General features: G+C 35.9%; 1 protein-coding gene across 2 annotated transcripts in view; it reads right to left on the minus strand.

Moving 5' to 3' along the window:
• The window catches only part of HPSE2 (heparanase 2 (inactive)), a 660,017-nt gene that overhangs the window by 590,092 nt on the left and 47,374 nt on the right, over positions 1 to 22,551 (minus strand). For both annotated transcript variants that reach the window (XM_053207788.1, XM_027062819.2), the window contains exon 3: positions 4,517 to 4,678. In XM_053207788.1, the coding sequence (XP_053063763.1) occupies positions 4,517 to 4,678 (162 nt within the window). The remainder of the gene's footprint in view (positions 1 to 4,516; positions 4,679 to 22,551) is intronic.

Genomic DNA, 22,551 nt, shown 5'->3' on the forward strand with positions numbered 1-22,551 from the left:
ACAAGAGAACCCCTAGAGTGAGGGAAATCTTATCGTGAGGTGGTGGTGGCTATATGGCTCTATGATATATACATTTGTCAAAATTTACTTTTTCTTCATATAAATTATACCACAAAAAACTCGATTCTATAAAATTTTAAAATACATACCTTTTGACCCAGACACCCCACTTTGAGGAATCTATTCTACAGAAATAAATGTGTCAACATGTATATAAATTAATGTACGTTGATAGAGAAATGGTTAAATAAAGTGTGTTGTATTCAATGCTATACAATACAATGCAAATAATTTTAAATTTTTTTAATATTTATTCATTTCTGAGAGAGAGAGATACAGCGCGAGCAGGGGAGGGACAGAGAGAGGAAGAGACACAGAATCTGACAGCACAGAGCCCGATTTGGGGCTCAAACTCAGGAACCTCAAGATCACACATGATCCAAAGCCAGACACTTAACCAACCGAGCCACCCAGATGCCCCCAATGCAAATAATTTTAAAAGAACCGGAAATAATATGAGCTAATATTATGATTTGTGGGAACTGAAAAACAGTTCTCGTTCCACTGATTTGAGCCCTGATTTGCTCAACTAAATTTAGAAGAATGGGCCACAACAGGGAAGTACAAGCCTCTTTTGCTCAATTCATCTACCACAGTAACACAGTAAAGCTGACCATAGGATCCCTATCCACTTTGGAATCTAATGACTGAGAGGGTGTATAAAACAAAAAGTAGCAGCAATTAACATGACAAGAGTCCTCATAAAAGAATCCTGGAAAGCATCTTAGGTAATGCCATCCTTTTATAAGGGCTTTGGTTCAGGCTGCCTAGTTACAGAGGGTTGACTATGACTTCACAGCATAAATAAATTTTGTTTTAATTTGACCCCATTTCAAGATCACTCACTATGTTCTATATATTGTGCAGAATGCTGTAAAAATATGATATTCCTTATCCTCCAGAAGCTTATGTTCTAAACAAAATCCTAGAAAATACATTGCCCCTTAAAGCTGACTTTTTCATTTGATTATAGGAATCCACCACAAAATTTCAATTTATACCTCAAAAAGTATGGGGGTGGAGCAAGGTGAGGGGAAATGAATACTGAATCTGAACCTGTTAAAGTTATTAATTAGATGTCAAAATTATCCCAAGTCAATTCATGTATCATATAAACAGCAGGATATTTTCAACGAACTTATAGAACATTATTACATTAAGAGTCATGAGAACACAAAGAAATGGAAGAATAATCCCCTTTCTTTCTTAAATGCTCCAGGACAAACTGGATGCTATAGGACAAGATAAGATACATCCACGTGTTGCTGAGTCAGTGTGAAAAGTACAGGATGCAACTCATCACCATTTAAAACAGTTCTATCACTGATGTTCTACTGGTATTACTCCATCACCTTCCTAAAACCTTGGAGTTCACTGCAAAAACCCACTATATTAGGGAAGGCTAACATTATTTCCATTGCTATGTAAATCATTCACATGAAAACATAAAGACATATTTAATTTTTTTTCAACGTTTATTTATTTTTGGGACAGAGAGAGACAGAGCATGAACGGGGGAGGGGCAGAGAGAGAGGGAGACACAGAATCGGAAACAGGCTCCAGGCTCTGAGCCATCAGCCCAGAGCCCGACGCGGGGCTCGAACTCCCGGACCGCGAGATCGTGACCTGGCTGAAGTCGGACGCTCAACCGACTGCGCCACCCAGGCGCCCAAGACATATTTAATATCATGCAAAAATACACTCCACTTTTCTAAAAATGTGATATAAGGAGGAATACTTCAATAAGATATACACATTAAAGAATTGTTACTAGTTTCTGTTAACTGGGCTGTCACTAAGTACTAGAGGGTTGTTTCCTTTTACTGAACAGTCAGAAGACCTTCAAAGCTAGAATATAATCTGCTCTCATCTGAGGGGTGGCTGTTTAAGAGAGAAGATGAGCTGGAATGCAGAAAATGAAGGCATGCCTCTCACCTCAATGCTGACAGTCACATCAGATAAAGATGGAACATCTAAGAATGGGGGCTTGCTTGTGAGGTGGAAGGCAACAACTATCATTTTTAACCATGCTTTTAACCATCTGATATTTCAATCGCTTTATTTTTTCCTATACTATGATCTTAGTCAACCAATTTTAAAATAAAGAATATACCACTAACTGACCAGAAAACTATTATGATACACTGCTACTCATATACATGAAATTCTGTAAATAATTGAGAGGGTTGAGGGGAGGGCAGAGTCATGAAGAAAATGATCTCTTTCTAAGATTTTGGAGGCCTAGTTTCCTCATCTTGTTCCACATAAATACTTTCATTGCAGACATTTCAAATATTATGCCAGAGTTACACAAAATAAGTGGAACATCACCAAGCAGAAATCCTAGAGTTGGTGTTCTGAACATGTTGGTAAAGAGAGTCACTTCATTTGAGAGGTCTCTGCCCCTTCAACCTCACCCTCCTTACCAATATACATTCATCACTGAAAAGGGAAATATTTACAAAAGTTAGTTTAGTTATGTTTAAATATTATGTTTAGCTGTCTGGAGACCATATTCTCAAAATTTATACAAGAAATCAAGGATTAAACTTCATAACAATTAGGAAACCACACTGTGTAAAATCAAAGACTTAGTTAAAGGACATTAAAATAGTTTTACCACTGGTGCTAAATTGAAATGGCTACAGCTCTTCCCAACACCTGGAACCAAAACCTTTTGAACTTTCATGTAAACAAACTGGGGCACACCAAATGCTCTGTCTGTAGCAAGGTACCACCTCTGTACAAGCATTTGGGTGAAAAATGTGGAAAATGCCTGAGGACTCTTTGAAGCAGCTTGGGAGAAGTAAGAGCAGGAAAGAGGCTCTTCTCTAGGGTAAGTTTGTTTAGTGGAAAGTAAGCAAGTTGTCAGGGTAAAAGTTGACAATGTTGATTCCAACAGTTTGAACTGCGAATAAACATTCAAAGGGATTATGTTACTGAGAATTAGAAAAGATTCCATTGAACTCAATAGAACACTTGTGTTTTCAAAGATAATATGCCTTCAAGCCACACTCTGAATCCACAGTTTAGGGTTAGAATTACCTTAAGCCTTTTCTATGCCACATTAAAGAACACAAGATCTGACCTCTTTAATATAGATCTAAAATTAACATAAGGGTGGAATAAAAATATTTCTAATAACTGAATTGGAAAATATTAATATATGTACATCTGTATGCCTGAGACAGAATGAAGAAATTTGGATAAAAATCTATGTTCTTTCCAAATATCTAAACTTAAACTAACCATCTTAGGGAAACCAACTTAGGGAAATAATACATTGGCTATAAATCACTTTTAAGTTTTCCCTCCTTAATAACTTATCAAAGAGCAAAAAACAAGGCCTATAATTATGAAATCTATAATCCTCTTCTCTGCTCACCAAAGCACATTTAAATCTGGCTTTCACCTCATGCTGTTGGGTTTTCCACCAGGTACAAGAAGAAAAGTTGGAAGAGACTTGTGCTTTTTCAGAAGTTAAACAATTTGGTTGCCACTCAGCAATTCCTGGTGAAATGCCAGGAAGCCTATAAAAAAAATTAAAATTGTCCTAACTTGGAGTTTACAAAAATAAGTGAGATATTCATAGCCTGTCAGACATTCCATCTTTTGAATATTAAATATTGATAAACACGGGAAAACACACACTTTTGATTTGTGAAACTTTATTTGGAGCAATATAATGCAGGGATGCCTTGCATGCCCTCAAGAAAATGGAAGTAACTTAGACCGCTCTTCTTACTCCATCTCAAGTACTCCATTATTCTCACATTAGAGTCTGCTATTAGATCTTCTCCAAAACTTGATGAAAGCATGCAACTCACATGCTCTGTACCAGCAAAACTTGCAGGCAGCCTTGCAAAAAGCTTTTTCTCCTTTGAGCTCTCACACAAATTCACTTCCCTCCTTGAACCAAGGATGTAAGGGAGTATGGCTGTCTCATCGCCTCTTTGCTCTTAAAACGAAAATCAAATTCTCCAGATACTTTCAAACTCCACCAGGAATAGAACATTCTCAGCTCAGCCTGTGGATCATTATCTCTTTTACATTTCATCTTTATGTTCACTGGGTTCACAGAAAGGGCATACACAGAAAGAGGAAAATAGCTGCTTCTTAGACACCAAATTTAGTAATTCTCTCAAATCCACTGGCACACATCTAAAAAGTCATATTTTTATAAGGCTTCATTAGGTTTTCATTGGTTCTGTCTTTTGAGAACACACATGCTGAGTTGCCTATAACTTCAAGCCAAAATACATCTGCAAACTATAAGAAATATTTTTTATAGGAAGACAAAAGTAATCACAATTTAAAAAGGGATATAGTGGATGGAGACAGACAGATAGGGGCTCATCTAGATCCCACTTTAGTGTCTACCAAACGTCAAGTTGTTAACTAATGGAGGCCATCAATCTATAATGCTTAAGATTCCAAACGACTCCAATAGCCTTACCTGTTAATATGAGATTACTGTAAGTATTAGAGAATTGCTCCTTTAGAAGAACAAGATGCATTTGAGCTGCCTTCTCCCGCTGGAGCTCCAGCATAATATCAGGGTGCTGAGCAATCTTGCAGCCTTTCTGTTTATCCAAGGCAACATCACTTCGAACAATGTCTACAAAAAGAAATAAAGGCAGGCAGCAAAAACAAAACAAAACAAATAACCATATACACATCAAGCTCTTGTTTCACCCAAAATGAGAATTTATAAACTACCATATTTCATCAGAATGAAGAGATTCGGAAGTAATAAACCTGAAGAGTCTCCTACTTCATGATACATCCTGTAGGTTTCTCTAGTCACTTCCAAATCCTCTGCAATTTCCATTTTCTTATCTCACTCTGACCTCACTTAAGATGCTCACTCCTCCATTCTCCTCTGAGCTCACCTCCAGGACTTATTTACTTCCTGGGGCCTTTTCTTAACCTCTTTTACCATTCTCCATGGAAAAAAATAATTCAGACAAATGAAAACTAGTGACTATGATTATTTCCTCTACTTCATGCTGTAGGACCAGGTGATAGCTCCTGTATATATATTCAGGATATGTGACCTGCTTTCAAATTTACCAGCCAGCCTATTCAGCTCACATTAGGGCTACCATTCTCTCCTTAGCTGCTCAGGATTTCTGCTGCTATTTTTCATGTGCCTCTAGCTGCATTCTGACTCATTAATAACTTTTTTTAATTTTTAATGTTTTTATTTCATTTTTGAGAGAAAGAGAGAGGGAGAGAGAGAGAGAGACGGCACACGAGCAGGGGAGGGGCAGAGAGAATGGAAGACACAGAATCTGAAGCAGGCTCCAGGTTCCGAGCTCTAAGCATAGAGCCCGATGCAGGGCTCAAACTCATGAACTGTGAGATCATGACTCTCCTGAGCCGAAGTCAGATGCTTAACTGACTGAGCCACCCACGCGCCCCAATAACTCTTTAAATCTAGAAGTATTTTGTAAGTCAGTGAAGGAAACAAGAGTAGGACTAGAGTCACTTTGCAGATCTGCTTCTTTCCCAATTATTTTCCCATTGGTGACAGGCTGCTTTTTATACTTCAATATGATTTTTACTCAAAGCCCAAGTATTCTCCAGAAAATAGTCACCCTCAAAAACAGTCACCTAGAATGTTCCCCAATTAGCAGGGAGCTTTGATACCCTAAAGTTATGTGTTTATTTTTGTAAATTAAAATATAATTCAGCTTATTATCATATAAACAAATAATTATCAGCAGCAATCTGGATAACAGCTCTAGAAACTTCCAAGTTTTACATAGCAAATTGAAAGATTTTAGGGGAAAATGCTAAGAAAAAAAATGTTCTGCCACTGTTGACACCAATGGTTTTGGAAAGAAAAAACCAATGCCCATGTTAATGGTAGCAAACTAACGCCCATGTTAATGGTAGCAATAGAAAAGATTTTAAACAATGCTCAAAGAGAAAATAAGAGTATGTGGCATCAAAGGTGAGACATCATTGTAGACAAATAATCTTCAAACCCATCAACAGAGCCCTATAATAGAGAAGCCCAGCTATAAATACAAGCCCATGATAAGGAGAGTTAGGATGTGTAGTACACAAAGATTAGCCAGATGTGGGAATGGCTCTCACTGAACCTTGGATGAAAACAGGAGAGCTGGTTGGGAACAATGCAATCTATTCCTAAACATATTTATGACAATTTCTAGACTATAGGTAAAAACTGAACTCATTTAACATTCAAGTAACTACTCTCATAGATTTTCTGAGGCTTGAATACAAAATTAGAATAAATTAATTCAAGACATACTCTAGTTTTTAAGACCACCGATAGAAAGCAAGAGGAAACATATTAATTACACTGTACCATTGAATCCTTCCAATAATCCTATGAAAGTATGTGGTAGATATTGTTGACCAGCTGACCCAAAACGTAAACCCAATCCCTTCTTTGCTTCCTTCTACTGCAAAGACTAAAACACAAAAATAAACAATTTCCCAGCTTTCCTTGAAGCAAGGGGTGACATGTAACATAGTTCTGGCCAATGAGCTGCAGGCAGACATCCTTAGAGGGACTTAACTTTAGTGACAAAACCTCACTAAGAGAAAACCAGGATTTTTGTCCTTCAACCTATTAGCCTTTCCCATTCTTTGTGTCTAAAACATAGATATGAAGCCCAGAGTTAAAGTAGCTATTTTGTGGCAATGAGTCAAGAAGCAAGAGAGCAAAGGACTACACACTAAGGATGGTGAACTGAAAGATCAGAAGATTTTAATGAGCTACGACAGCTACCATACTTGTCCCAGACTGCACATCTTTTGATTTCTTGTTATATGAAATATTAGTTTCTTATTTTTAAAATCCTTACCTGTTTTTGAAATCCTAAATGATAAAGAATAATATTATTATCCCTACTGTGTATATGTAGATTCCTGAGATCCACAAAGCTTAAGTGACTTGCTCAAGTTCACATTGCGTTCTCAGTCCCCAAATCCAGGAATTTTCAAAGTCAAGTCCAGTGACCTTTCCAAAAGTTAATCTTATATAGAAACTCATAAATTTAATAGTAAATTACAGCAAATAATAAAAGTGAGGAACTTAAGAGAAAAACCTAATTATACTGTAACAGCAGCATACCATAGGCGGTCTATCCAGAAAAGAAATATGTATGATACTTTCCCAGAAAACATTACAAAACTTGTACCAAAACATACTATATAGAGTGAGAGAAGTTTCAATTATTCAGATATCTTCTAATAGGAGTCTAATACAAAAGTAGAACACCTACCAAACTCTCTATTTCCTATGGAATAAATGTATTGCTCAGAAGGCAGAGAAAGCAATAATTATAACTAATAGCCTCAACATCATTCCAACCAGAACCTTAAAATACAGTGATCATATTGTCTTAACAACAGTAAGAAGAGAAACCCATGGGCATGGCCAAACATGTCTGAGACTTCCGAAGTGTACACAACAACAATGTTTGGGGAAAATATAGATATGCTGTATACATTCTTTATTCACTCCTGATTTATTTGAAATTGTATCAAAGACTAAATAAATACACAAAAAAGAATACTTATCAAAGATGTACGTGGCCACATATATCTGGAGGAAGAGCTAATATCATAGATGACAGATTCAAACTTCAAAAATATCTTGGCAACCTAGAACTTAGGCTGAAATCTCCAAGACACAGATAAGAACACAAAGTCCTGCATTTATAGTGAAAAGTAATTTCATAAGAGGGAAAGTCCAGGCCAGACACAAGCTCAAATATTTAAGATCTTATTAAGTTTTGTACATTTTAGTTGAATACAAGCTTTATGTAAGTCAGTGATATGCTGCCATATACAATATTGCTGCCCAAAAGATTAAGGCAATTCTTAGATCAAATTAATAGAACCAGCATATCCAGAATACAAGGAGTAACATAGCCACCCTGAATTCCATGCCAGCCAAGGGCAGCAGTGTAAAGAGTTGGAGTTAAAGCAGACCTTGGTTCAAATTCTGGGTTGGTGATCACTTATTAGCTGCAGAAGTGACAGACAACAATGCCTCTGTAAGCCTCTATTTCTTCATACTGTTATTGTAAAGAGTCATTAAAGATTTAGCACTATGCATGCCACATAATAAGAACTGTATAAAGGGTAGCTATTACTATTTTTATTATTATAATACTCTACTTGTAGCATTATATGTTTTTTCACCTGTAATAGTTTCATAGGATACTAATCATCTAGAGTCCACCCAAAGAAAAGTGCCACGATGGGAAATTATTTTATTTTCTAAAAATAACTGAAAAAAGGGGCACCTGGGTGGTTCAGTCGGTTAAGTGTCTGACTTCAGCTCAGGTCATGATCTCACAGTTTGTGGGTTTGAGCCCTGCATCCGGCTCTGTACTGACAGCTCAAAGCCTGGAGCCTACTTCAGATTCTATGTCTCCCTCACTCTCTGTCTGTATGTCTCTCTCTCTCTCTCTCTCTCAAAAATAAAAAGAACATTTTTTTAAAATAGCTGAAAAAACAGTATTGAGCCCAGCAAAGAAAACATTAAAGAAGACTTGCTTCATATAGAAGAGAAAACTGAATTATTCTATATAAATCCAGAAAGCCAAACATTATGGGAGCAACCAAAAGACAAACTTTAGTTTCACATGAGAGAACTGTAACAACAGAAGCTATCATACAAGGAAAGGAGCTACTTGAAGACAGAAGAAATATCAGTGGCAGCACAAGATTAAAAGCATAAGTGAAAATAATTTATTTTAAAAAGGCAAAACAACAATTCTCATAGGAAAAAATAAAATTACAGATTGGCTATATCTAAAATGTTCAGTTTCCAATAAAAAATTGTGAGCCATGGAAAAAAACAGGAAAGTGTGACTCGTACTTAAAAATAAAAACAAAAGCAGTCAATTAGAGTTAATTCTATACTGCCCCAGCAGATGAAGACTTCAAAAAACAGATTATAGGGGCGCCTGGGTGGCTCGGTCGGTTAAGCATCCGACTTCGGCTCAGGTCATGATCTCACAGTCCGTGAGTTCGAGCCCCGCGTCGGGCTCTGTGCTGACAGCTCAGAGTCTGGAGCCTGTTTCAGATTCTGTGTCTCCCTCTCTCTCTGCTCCTCCCCTGTTCATGCTCTGTCTCTCTCTGTCTCAAAAATAAATAAACGTTAAAAAAAATTTTTTTTTAAAAACAGATTATAAATACATTTTAAAAATTCAAAGAAACCATGTTTAAATAATTAAAGAAAAACCTAACAAAGACTCAATGAATAGGAGGATGAAACAGATAATTTTATTAAAAAAAAAGGAATAAATAGATATTCTAGAGTTGAAAAGTACAAAAACTGAAATGAAAAATGCACTAGGATGGGTTTTAACAGCAGATCTGAAAGGGCAAGAGAAAGAATCAGAATGTGAAAACAGATAAATAGAAATAACAAGAAAAACAGAGAGAAGATGACCAAGGAAAAATAAACAAAGCCTCAGAGTATTATGGAATAAAATGAAGCAATCCAATGGAAAGGAGAAAGGAAAAAAATTATTTCAAAAAATAATGATCAAAAAATTCCCAAATTTGATGAAAATCATTTATCCACAGATCCAAGAAGTACAATAAAAAGAATCATTACAAAGAAATCTACACCTAGACACATCATAGTATAACTCTTGAAACTGCAAGATAAAAGAAAATATTAAAAACAAAAGGGAAAAAACTCATCTCAAAAAAAGAACTAGCAATACAATTAATGGTTGACTCCTAATCTGAAACAATGGAAGCCAGAAAGCAGTGGAAGACCATATTCTAAGTGCTGAAAGAAAAAAAAATTCTTATAACAAAGAATTCTAAATCCAGCAAAACCATCATTCAAAAAATGAAAGCAAAATAGACACTTCCATATTTAAAAAAAAAACATCACTGGGTCTTTACTAGCAAATCTGCAATATAAGATATATTAAAGGAAGTCTTTCAGACTGAAAGGAAATGATACCAGCTAACTCAAATACACACAAAGAAATAAAATACATTAGAAATGGTATAGGGGAGGGGCGCCTGTGTGGCTCAGTTGGCTAGGCATCTGACTTTGGCTCACATCGTGATCTCACAGCTTGTGGGTTCAAGCCCATATCGGGCTCTGTGCTGATAGCTCAGAGCCTAGAGCCTGCTTTGGATTCTGTGTCTCTCTCTCACTCTGCCCCTCCCCTGTTCGTTCTCTCTCTCTCTCCCTCTCTCTCTCTCTCAAGAATAAATAAACATTAAAATTAAAAAAAAATGGTACAGGGGTGCTTGGGTGGCTCAGTGGTTAAGTGTCTGACTTTGGTTCAGGTAATGATCTCGCAGTTCATAAGTTCAAGCCCTATATCAGGCTCTGTTCTGACAGCTCAGACCCTGAAGTCTGCTTCGAATTCTGTGTCTCCCTCTTTCTCTTGCCCCTCCCCCACTCGTGCTCTGTCTCTCTGTCTCTCTCTCTTCTCTCTCAAAATAAACATTAAAAAATGATTTTTTAAAAAGAAATGGTATATATGTAGGTAAATATAATAGAACTTTTATACTCTTAATTTCTTTAAAATACATAAGATTATATACAGAAAACAATGTTATAGTTATAACATATGGATATAATATATAAAAATTGACATTATAGAGGGAATAGGAAAATATGGCATATTGATGCAAGTTGCTATAATTTGCCAAAATTAGGTTAGTATTAAGTTGAATTGGACTGTGATAAGCTAAGATGCACAGTGTAATTCCTGGGCAGCCACTAAGAAAATAACAGAAAATTATGCAGTGTAAAAATCAACAGAGAAATTAAATAAGTAATCTAAAAATGATATTTTTAAAAATCTAGAAAATTGGTTTAACAGAAAAAAGGCAGTAAAGGTAAGAAATATAGAAAATATCAAAATAGCAGACATAGATCCAACTATACCAATAACTGTATTAAATGTAAATGGACTAAACACCCTAATCAAAAGCTACAGATGTTCAGATTGAGTTTAAAGAAGCAAGATCCACTGCTGGTGGGAATGCAAACTGGTGCAGCCACTCCGGAAAACAGTACGGAAGTTCCTCAAAAAATTAAAAATAGAACTACCCTACGACCCACAATTGTACTACTAGGTATTCACACATGGGATACAGGGATGCTGTTTCGAAGGGACACATGCACCTCAATGTTTACAGCAGCACTATCAATAATAGCCAAAGTATGGAAAGAGCCCAAAGGTCCACTGATGGATGAATGGATAAAGAAGATGTGGTATATATATACAATGTAGTAATACTCGACAATCAAAAAGAATGAAATCTTGCCATTTGCAACTACGTGGATGGAACTAAAGGTATTATGCTAAGTGAAATTAGAGAAAAACAAATATCATATGACTTCACTCATATGAGGACTTTAAGAGACAAAACAGATGAACATAAGGGAAGGGAAGCAAAAATAATATAAAAACAGGGAGGGAAACAAAACATAAGAGACTCTTAAATATGGAGAACAAACAGAGGGTTACTGGAGGGGTTGTAGAAGGGGGGATGGGATAAATGGGTAAGGGACATTAAGGAATCTACTCCTGAAATCATTGTTTCACTATATGCTACCTAATTTGGATGTAAATTTTAAAAAATAAAAAATTAAATTAGAAAGAAAGAAAGAAAAAGAAAGAAAGAAAGGAGCAAGATCCAAATATATGCTGTTGAAGAGACACATTTTATTAAAATTTTTTTTTAACGTTTTATTTATTTTTGAGACAGGGAGAGACAGAGCATGAACAGGGGAGGGGCAGAGAGAGGGAGACACAGAATCCAAAACAGGCTCCAGGCTCTGAGCTGTCAGCACAGAGCCCGACGCGGGGCTCGAACTCATGGACCGTGAGATCATGACCTGAGCCAAAGTCGGCCGCCCAACCGACTGAGCCACCCAGGCGCCCCGAAGAGACACATTTTAGATTTAAAGACAAATATAGGTTGTGGCACCCATTGTGTTGTTATTTAATCATGTTTGTTGTTGTTGTTGTTGTTTGGGTTTGTTTTGTTTGGTTTGGTTTGGTTTGGTTTTTGCTGTGAAGAGAAAGAAAGAAAAATATTTTCCTTTTTCTTCAATAACTGCTCTCCTTCTGTACTGGGAGGGTAAAAACTTGGTTCCTTTCTCATTCCCTGTAGTCAAAGAATCTGTGGCTCAGATTCACAAAGATGCCCTAATCTGCTTTTCCCATTCTTTCACACTACTTAACACAATGGATAAGTACTTCTAGACAACACTCCCTAAGAATGGGGTAAAAAAGACAACCCATTTAACTTTATTTTTCTTTTCTTTTAATTTTTATTTATTCATTTTGAGAGAGAGAGAGAGAGCATAAGCAGGGAAGGGGTAGAGAGAGGGAGAAAGAGAATCCCAAGCGGACTCCATGCTGTCAGCACAGAGTCCCATTCAGGGCTCCATCTCATGAACCATGAGATCATGACCTGAACTAAAATCAAGAGTCAGATACTTAACTAACTGAGCCACCCAAGTGCCCCTGAACTTTTTTTTTCTCAAGCTCTGGGTAATCTGCTTTTTTTTAAGGTATAATTGACATATAATTAACATATAACATATCAGTTTCAGGTGTACAACATAATGATTCAACACTTGTATATGTTGTCAAAGAGCACCACAATAAGTCTGATTAATATCCATTACCATATATAGTCACAATTTTTTTCTTGTAATGAGAGCTTTTAAGATTTACTTTTTTTTTTAAATGTTTATTTATTTTTGAGAGAGAGAGACACACAAACTGTGAGTGGGGTTGGATCAGAGAGAGAGGGATACACAGAATCTGAAGCAGGCTCCAGGCTCCAAGCTGTCAGCACAGAGCCTGACGTGGGGCCTGACCTCACAAACTGTGAGATCATGACCTGAGCCAAAGTTGGCTGCTTAACCGAATGAGCCACCGAGGCATCCCTAAGATTTACTCTTTTAGCAACTTTCAAATATGCAATACAGTATTATTAACTATGGTCATCATGCTATACATTACATTGCCATGACCTATTTTTTTTATAATTGGAAGTCTGTACCTTTTGATTTCCTTCACCCATTTTACCACACCCCCACTTGCTGCCTCTGGCAACCACCAATCTGCTCTATGTATCTATGAGCTTGTGTATTTTGTTTTGTTTCCAATTCCACATGTAAGTGAGATCGTATGGTATTTGTCTTTATCTGACATATTTCACTTAGCATGATGGCCTCAAGGTCCAGGCATATTATCACAAACGGCAAAATTTCATTGTTTTCTATTCCATATTGTGTGTATGTATGTATGTGTGTGTTTCACAATTTCTTTATCCATTCATCCACTGATGGTCACTTAGGTTGTTTCCATATTGTGGCTATTATAAATAATGCTGTAATTAACATGGGGGTGCATATATTTTTTCTTTCAAGTTACAGTTTTCATTTTCTTCACATAAATACCCAGAAGGGGAACTGCTAGATCATATGTAGTTTAAAAAAAAAATTTTAATTTTTTTGAGGAACTTCTATACTACTTTCTGTAGTAGCTGCACCAATTTACATTCTCACCAACAGTGTATAACGGTTCCCTTTTCTCCACATCCTCATTGACATTTGTTATTTCTTATCTTTTTGATAATAGCCATTCAAACAGGTGTGACAAAAAGATATTGCATTGTGGTTTGGGTCTGCATTTCCCTGATGATTAGTGATGCTGAGAATCTTTTCATGTGCCAATTGGTCATGTTTTCTTTGGAAAACCATCTAGATCTTTTGCCCATTTTTTAATCAGATTGTTGTTGGCTATTGAGTTGTAAGCGTTCTTTCTATATCTTGGATATTAACCTTTATCAGATACATTTGCAAGTATTTTCTCTCATTCAGTAGGTTGCCTTTTCATTTTGTTGGTGATTTCCTTTGCTGCGCAAGACAAATTTGTAAATAGTAAATGTAATAAATATTGGGGTGCCTGGGTGGCTCAGTTGGTTAAGTGTCTGACTTTGGCTCAGGTCATGATCTCACAGCTTGTGAGTTCAATTCCCACATCAGGCTCTGTGCTGACAGCTCAGAGCCTGGAGCCTGCCTCAGATTCTGTGTCTCCCTCTCTCTCTCAGCCCCTCCCCTGCTTGCTCTGTCTCTCTCTCGCTCGCTCTCAAAAATATATAAAAACATTAAACTTTTTTACTTTTAAGATAGTAAATATTACCAAAGAGACAGATAGAGTGATAAAATAGAGACAGATCACAGTGATAAAAGGGTCAATATATCAGGAAGATACAACAACTATAAATGTATATGCACCGAACCAGTAAGTTTCAAAATACATAAAATACAATCTGACTAAATTGAATGGGAAATTCAATGATTATAGTTCAAGACTTCAATACCTCACTCTATATTTGCTGGAACTAGATAGAAAATCAGCAAGGGTCAATATACCTTACTGACATTTATAGGACATACCAAATAAAAGCAGGATACACATATTTTCTAAGCACACATGAAACATAATCAGAATAACCTTATGCTAGGCCATAAAATAAGTCTTATAAATTTGAAAGGATTTATGTCATATAAAGTACGTTCTCTGACAACACTGGAATCAAATTAGAAATCCATAACAGAAAGACCTCTAGAAAATACCCAAATATTAAGAAACTAAACAATATGCTTCTAAATAACCTATGGATCAAAGAAATCACAGGGAAATTAGAAAATATTTTGAACTGAATGAAAATGGGAACACATGATATCAAAATTTATGGAACAGAGTCTAAATAGTACTTAGAAAAGAAAACTATAGTTTTATATACAATGTATTAGAAAAGAAAAGGGCACCAGGGTGGCTCAGTTAGTTAAGTGTCTGACTCTTGATTTTGGCTCAGGTCATAATCTCACAGTTTGTGAGTTTAAGCTCCAGCATTGGGCTCTGCATTGATAGTATGGAACCTGCTTAGGATTCTCTCTCTCCCTCTCTCTCTCTGCCCCTCCCTGGCACTTGCTTTCTCTCTAAATAGATAGATAGATAGATAGATAGATAGATAGATAGATAGATAGATAGATACTAAAAGAAAAAAGATCTCAAATCAATAATCTAAGTTCCCACCTAGAAACTAGAAAAATAAGAAAAAATTAAACACAAGCAAGCAGAAAGATGAAAGTAAAGACTTCTATTGATTTCTATTCTGATAGAAATCGATGAAATAGGAGTGCCTGGGTGGCTCAGTTGGTTGAGCATCTGGCTCTTGATTTCAGTTCAGGTCATGATCCCAGGGTTGTGGGATCAAGCCCCACGTCATGCTAAGCATGGAACCTACTTAAGATTCTCTCTCTCCCCGTCTCTGTCCCCTTCCTGCTCACATGCTCTCTCTCTCTTCCTCTAAAATAAAAAATAAGGAAAGAAATACAGAAATCATGAAATAAAAAATGGGAACAACAGCAAAAATCATTGAAACAAAATAGTGCTTCATTGAACAGATGAACAAAATTGAGAATTTTTAAGATGGAATGGCAAAATAAGAAAACACAAATTACCAAAAATAGGGGAGGAAAGGCAATCCCAATTGTTATATACTGTATGATTCCACTTACACAACATTTTCAAAATGACAAAATTATAGTGTTAGGGATAGATCACAAACAAGTAGCATGAGGTTGCTGCTTTCGGGTGGTACAACGGTTTTGTATTCTGATAGTTATACTGGTTACACAAATTCAAAAATGTAGTAAAATTTCATAGAATTATACACACGGAGAAGAAATGAATACATGTAAAAACTGGCAAAATACGAATAAGGCCTACAGTTTAGTTAACTTCCTGTACTATTTTCACAAGTTTTTATGCATCTAAAATTATTTCAAAATAAAGTTTAGATTCCCAGAGGATCTTTTGGAAGATGGCAGAGTAGGAGGACACTGGGCTCACCGCGCATCCTGCTGATCACTTAGATTCCACCTACACCTGCCTAACTAACCCAGAAAACCACCAGAAGACTAGCAGAACGAAGTCTCCGGAGCCAAGCACACACGAGAGGCCCACAGAAGAGGGTAGGAAGGGCGGCCAGGCGGTGAGCGCTCCACGGACTGGAGGGAGGGAGCCGGGGCGGAGGGGTGGCCCCCCCGCCAAAATAAAGTTTAAAAAGAACTTAGACCTTTACATCATACACACACACAAAATTAACTCAAAATGGATCACAGACCTAAATATAAGAACTAAACCTATAAATTTTATAGACTATATAGGAAAATGTCTTTGTTTCCTTAAGTTAGGTAAATATTTCGCAGTTATAACACCAAAAGTACAATTCACAATGGAAAAAAAAAAATGAACTGAACTTTACCAAAAGTAAAAGATTCTGCTTTTTAAAACATCATTAAGAAAATAAAAAGCTAAGACATAGACTGAAAGAAAATATTTGATAATCATATACATGATAAAATATATAAAGGAAATGTTTCCAACTTAATAAAAAGACTAACAACCCAAGTTAAAAATGGGCAAAACATCTGAAAATATATTTCACCAAAGAAGATACACAAATGGCTAATAAGCACATGAAAAGATGCTCAAATCATTAGTCATTTGGAAAATGCAAAATAAAATTGCAATGAGGTGCTAATCCCTAGCAGAACTATAATCCAAAAGATTGACCATAACAAGTGTTAGCAATTGTGTAAAGAAATAGGAGCCCTTATACATTGCTAGTGGGAATGTAAAATGGTACAGCCATTTCTGCAAACACTTTAGCAGTTTCTTAAAAAGATAAACATAAACGTACTTACGTCCCAACAAATCTACCCCTAGAAACCTACCCAAAACAAATAAAGGAGTATGTTCACACAAAGACTTGCACATGAATATTTATAGTGGCATTGTGCACAACAGTCAAAACTAGAGACAACCCAAATGTCCATATACCAGTAAACTGATAAACAAAATGTGGTAGATCCATACAATCAAATACTATTCAGCAATAAAAAGACACAAACTATTGATAAATGCTAGGCCTGGAAAGCCTCAACAACATAAACTAAGTGAAAAAAGCCAGACACAAAAAGACTATGTATTGTATGATTCCATTTCTGTAAAATTTCTAGAAAAAGCTAATCAGAGACAGAAAGTTATCTGTGGTTCCCTGAGGCTTGTATGAAAGGAAAGATTGACTGCAAACAGGCATGTGAATGTTCTAATACTAGGTTGTGATGATGGTTGCACAACTCTATATACATTTCAGAGAAATAATGATATACTTACATGAGTGAACCTTATCATATGCAAATTATAGCTCAAAAAAAAGCTGTTAAAAAGTTACAAAAATAATATACCCATGTCCACAGCAGCATTATTCACAATAGCCAAAAGGTAAAAGCAGCCCAAGAGTCCTTCCACAGATAAATAGATAAATGAAATGTGGTATACACATATAATGGAATATTGTTCAGCCTTAAAAGGAAGGAAATCCTGATACATGCTACAACATGGATGAACCTTAAGGATATTATGCTAAGTGAAATAAGCCAGTCACAAAAAAAGAAATACTGACTAATTCCATTTGTATGAGGTATCTAGGGTGGTCAAATTTATAGACACAAGAAAGTAGACACAGCCAAGGGCTGGGAGAACAAAAGGAGTTGTTGTTTAATGGCTACAAAGTTTGTTTTACACAATGAAAAAAGTTCTGAAGATGGATGATAGTGATGGTTGCACAACAATGTGAATATTCTTAAAACCATTTAATCACACACTTAAATATGGTTAAGATGGTAAATTTTATTATGTGCATTTTAATACAATTAGACATTTTCTAAAGTAATAAAAATGACCAGAAATATAGGGCTTTTCAAAATCAAAACAAGAATCACCCTTAGAACTTTGGTACTGCAATGCCATTGTTACAGTCTACATTCAGTTTTCTCTGTAGATTACATGAGATCAGACAGCACAACTTTGATATAATTTTGTATGCTGCTATTGAACTGCCAGATCCAGAAGTAAAAGGTGCAGTCCTGAGAGAATGCTTTGGCTATTCTCACACTAATGGATCAAACATGAGACTAGAGCCACTCCCTTCCCTCCTGGCTTCAACGTAGCCACTACAATAGCAGCAGGAAAAGAAAGATCCTGACTATTCTGCAAACCCTTGAAAGAGGCTGACAGATGCTAGAAGAGCCTCTGTGCTGAGAGCCTTTATAAACCCCAAGTCAAAGTACTCATTGCCTACACTCTTTTCCTTCCAAATGGCTAGTCCTTTCATTTCCTTGATTTAGTCAGCCTAATCTTCTAGTCTCTGATCTCATCTTTTATTCTTCTTTCTTTCTCCCTGTCCCTTCAAGGCACCAAATTAATCCACTTCAGTTTTAAAATGTCTCTTAGAGTTGTCACCTTCTTTTCAATTCTAATTAGCACTATGTACCTCATATGAGGTAACTCAAACAGTGCAAACCAGCATCCACAAATCCATCCACAGATCTCCAAGCCATTCAGCATATCACTTCCAGAAAAATAAAAATCCTTCATTATTACTTTGTTTTAATTGTAAAATGTTTTAAACAGAGGAATGTACAATGTCCCCTCACACCTATGTACCCTCACTCAGCTCTATCTTTGCATAACATTTTACCGTATTTTCTTCAGACTTGTTTAAAGAAAACAGTTCAGAAATACATGAAATCCTCTGCTTATCTGCCTGCAATAATATTCTCCTTCCTCTTGCCACCTTCAGAAAGATAACTACCAACCTAAATCCTATAAGTAATATACTTACGCAGCTGCATATGTATATTTATGTATATATGTTTGTGTGTATAGTTTCCTTATATACATAAAAAGGTTATTAGTTTACATTTTTTACAACCAAGGGACAATTATCAAAAGTAAGAAACTAACACTGGCACAAATACGATTAACTACAGACTTTATTATATTTCACCAGTTTATTAGTACCCTTTTGGATTCCAGAACCTGATCCAAGATCCAAGAACATGTTGCGTTAGTTTCCATGTCTCCTTAATATCCTCTGAACTGAGTGACAGTCTCTGTCTTTCCTTGTCTTTCATGATTTTATCGCTTTTCAACAGTTACTCATCAGGTTCAAATAAACTGTCCTTCAGTTTGGGTTGGCTAAAGATTTTATGTTGGAATAAATTATGGATTTGGGACAAGGATACCAGAGAGGTATTCTTAGGTCTTGTTGATGATGATGTTAACCTTGATCACTTGGTTAAGGTGGTCTGACAGGTTTCTTCACCGTTAAGTTACTATTTTGTCTTTGTAATTAATGAATATTTTATAGGAGAAACTTTGAGGCCACGCAATACTGCACATTTCTGTAAACTTCTGCCCGCTAATTTTAGCATTCATTAGTGGATCTTGTCTACGTCAATTATTCCTCTGGTATTCCAATGGTGATTTTCAATTTTTCTCATTCCTTCTACATTTATTAATTCTGTAAGGAAGAGCTGTCCCTTCTCCATTTATTTATTGATTGATTGTTTATATTAGTATGGACTTACAAGTATTTTATGAAGTCATCATATCTATCTATTTTGTTGCAAAAATTGTTCCAGCTTTAGCTATTTGGAGTTCTTTCAGGTCAGTTTTTGAGTCCTTTGATATACCCCCATAATTTTTTAAATTCTTCCTTACTTTCTAACACCACAAATGTTCCAGGAACATCTTGTGTTTTCCTTGCCCCAATCCTGGAATCATAGACTTCTCCAAGGAGCCCAGGTTCCATTTGATTGAGGATGATATTTTAAAATGCAGATCATGTGCTCACTGCTAGGAAGTGTGTATGTACATACTAACTGCTGTATACAGATATATCTATATTTACTGTATCTATCTACCTATTGAAAGGGAAAAAAACCACATTAGTTCATATTGATGTCTCCAATTCCAATTCAGTACCAAAGGGTTCATTCTAGCATTCCCATTTCCTCATTTGTAATTTCTTTTTTCTAACAGTGAGAAACTTGCTTGTCCTCAATTAAAACATATTTATTTCCTTGTTGAACAGTAGTATACATGCAGTTTCAGAATTGCTAATCTATACGTCTATGAGAAATAAATGTACCAAGTACAATGTTTTTTGTTTTTCCATTCTTTTTCCATTAGCCTTACAGAACCCAGTCAAAATAAAGCTACTTAGGTCATATCCTTTCTTCTCTGAGCCTTCAATGTGGTGCTGTCAGTCACTGTAATACAGTTACATTCATTTCTAAATCTACATTCCATCAGTGGGTTCCCCAACATCCTGGTTGACTTTTTTTTTAATTTGAAGACTATAAAATTCACTCTATGGTGTGACAGGTTCTGTGAGTTTTGACAACTGCATAGAATTGAGTATGCACTAGGACCATATTACCATACCAAAGGTTGATCACCAAAGAAATCCCCTCATGCTAACCCTTATCAATCTCTTCCTCGATTCTCACCCTGGCAAATACTGATGTTGTTTTTTGGTTCGTTTTTGTCCCTATAACTTTGTCTTTTTCAGAATGTCATATCAAAGGAATCATACACCATGTAGTCTTCAGAATATGACTTCATTCACTTAACAAAATGCATTTAAGAGTCATCCAATAGTCCATTCCTTTTTATTGCTGAATATTATTATAGTGGATGAATGTACCACAATTAGGTTCCCCATTCATCCACTGAAGGAAATCTGGGTCGTTCCCAGTTTTGGTCAATGAATAAATCTTCTATAAACATTCACATTCAGGTTTTTCTGTGAACATAAATTTTCAGTTGGCTTGGGTAAATTTCCAGCAGCGAGACTGCAGAGTCATATGGTAAGTATATGTTTGGCATAGTAAGAGACAGCCAAACTCTTTCCCAGAGTGATTATACAAATTTGCATTCTCACCAGCAATGTATGAGATTTCTGGTTGCTCCACATGCTCAACAGCACTTGGTATTGTCACTTTTGTTTGTCTGTTAGATATTCTAATTGATTTGTATTGGCGTGGTTTTAATTTTCATTTCCCAATTACAATGATACTGAACATATTTTCATATACTTATTTTCCATGCAAATATCTTCTTTGGTAAAGTGTATGTTCATATATTTTGTCCATTTTTAAAATTTTTTTAAAGTTCATTTATTTATTTTGAGAGAGAGAGAGAGAGAGAGAGAAAGAGAGAGTGCATGAGCATAGGAGAGGCAGAAAGAGAGAGGAAGAGAGAGAGAATCCCAAGCAGGCTCCAGACTGTCAATGTGGAGCCTGATATGGGACTCAAACCTATGAACTGCAAGATTGTGACCTGAGCCAAAACCAAGAGTCGGACGGTTAGCTGACTGAGCCACCCAGGCGCCCCTTTTTTGCCCATTTTTAAATTCGATTTCTAATTTTTTTTTAATTATAAGATTTCTTTGTAAGTTCTGAATACAAATCCTTTATCATATTTGTAATTTTAAAATTTTGCTCCCAGTCTGTGGTTTCACTTTTTCATTCTCTTTGTAGGGTCTTTCACCCACCAAGCAAAAGATATTAATTTTGGTAAGTTAAATTTACCAACTTTTTATGAATCATACTTTTGATATATCTAAAAACATTTTGCCAATTGTAAGGCCATACAGATTTCTCCTACCTTTTCTTCTAGAAGTTTTATAAGTTTCATGTCTTATATTTAGGTATATATGATCAATTTTTAGTTAATTTGTGTAGAATATGAGGTATGTATTAATGTTCATCTTTTCACATAGGAACTTCTAATCATTCCAGCACCATTTGTTTGAAAACTTCTATTCTGCATTGAATTGCCCTTGCACCTTTGTCAAAAATCAGTTGACAATACTGTTGTGCATCTTTTTCTAAGCTCTCTATTCTATTCCACTGACCAATGTATTTTTCCTTTACCAATACCATACTCTCTTGATTGCTGTAGCTTACAGTAATTATTGAAATCAGGCAATGTGAGTCTTCCAACTTTGTTCTTTTTCAAGATTGTTTTGCCTACTCTAGTTCCTGTGTATGCATGTATGTATATATATGTGGTGTGTGTATTTAATTATTTACATGTTCTTTTTTAATTTTTTTAATGTTTGTTTATTTTTGAGAGAATGTGTGAGTGGGGGAGGGGCAGAGAGGTAGGGAAAGACAAAGGATCTGAAGCGGGCTCCATGGTGACAGCAGCAAGCCCAATGTGGGGCTCAAATTCACAAACTGTGAGATCATGACCTGAGTCAAAGTCAGACACTCAACCGAATGAGCCACCCAGGCACCCCATATTCATATATTTTAATAGAGATACATCTATAGAAAAGTTTTTCTGTGATTCTGATTAGGTAGGACTGAATTGAATCTATACCTCACATATTAGGGAGAAGTGATGTCTTAACAATATTGAGTCCTCTAATCTATAAACATATCTCTCTCTCTTCATTTATTGGACTTCTTTCACCACTGTTTTATACTTCTCAGCATAAATATTCTGCATATATTTTGTTATATTTATAATGTTTGATGCTATTATAAATGGTACTTTTGGTAAACTT

The sequence above is a fragment of the Acinonyx jubatus genome, chromosome D2 (assembly GCF_027475565.1).
Source record: "Acinonyx jubatus isolate Ajub_Pintada_27869175 chromosome D2, VMU_Ajub_asm_v1.0, whole genome shotgun sequence".
NCBI classification, from domain to species: domain Eukaryota; kingdom Metazoa; phylum Chordata; class Mammalia; order Carnivora; family Felidae; genus Acinonyx; species Acinonyx jubatus.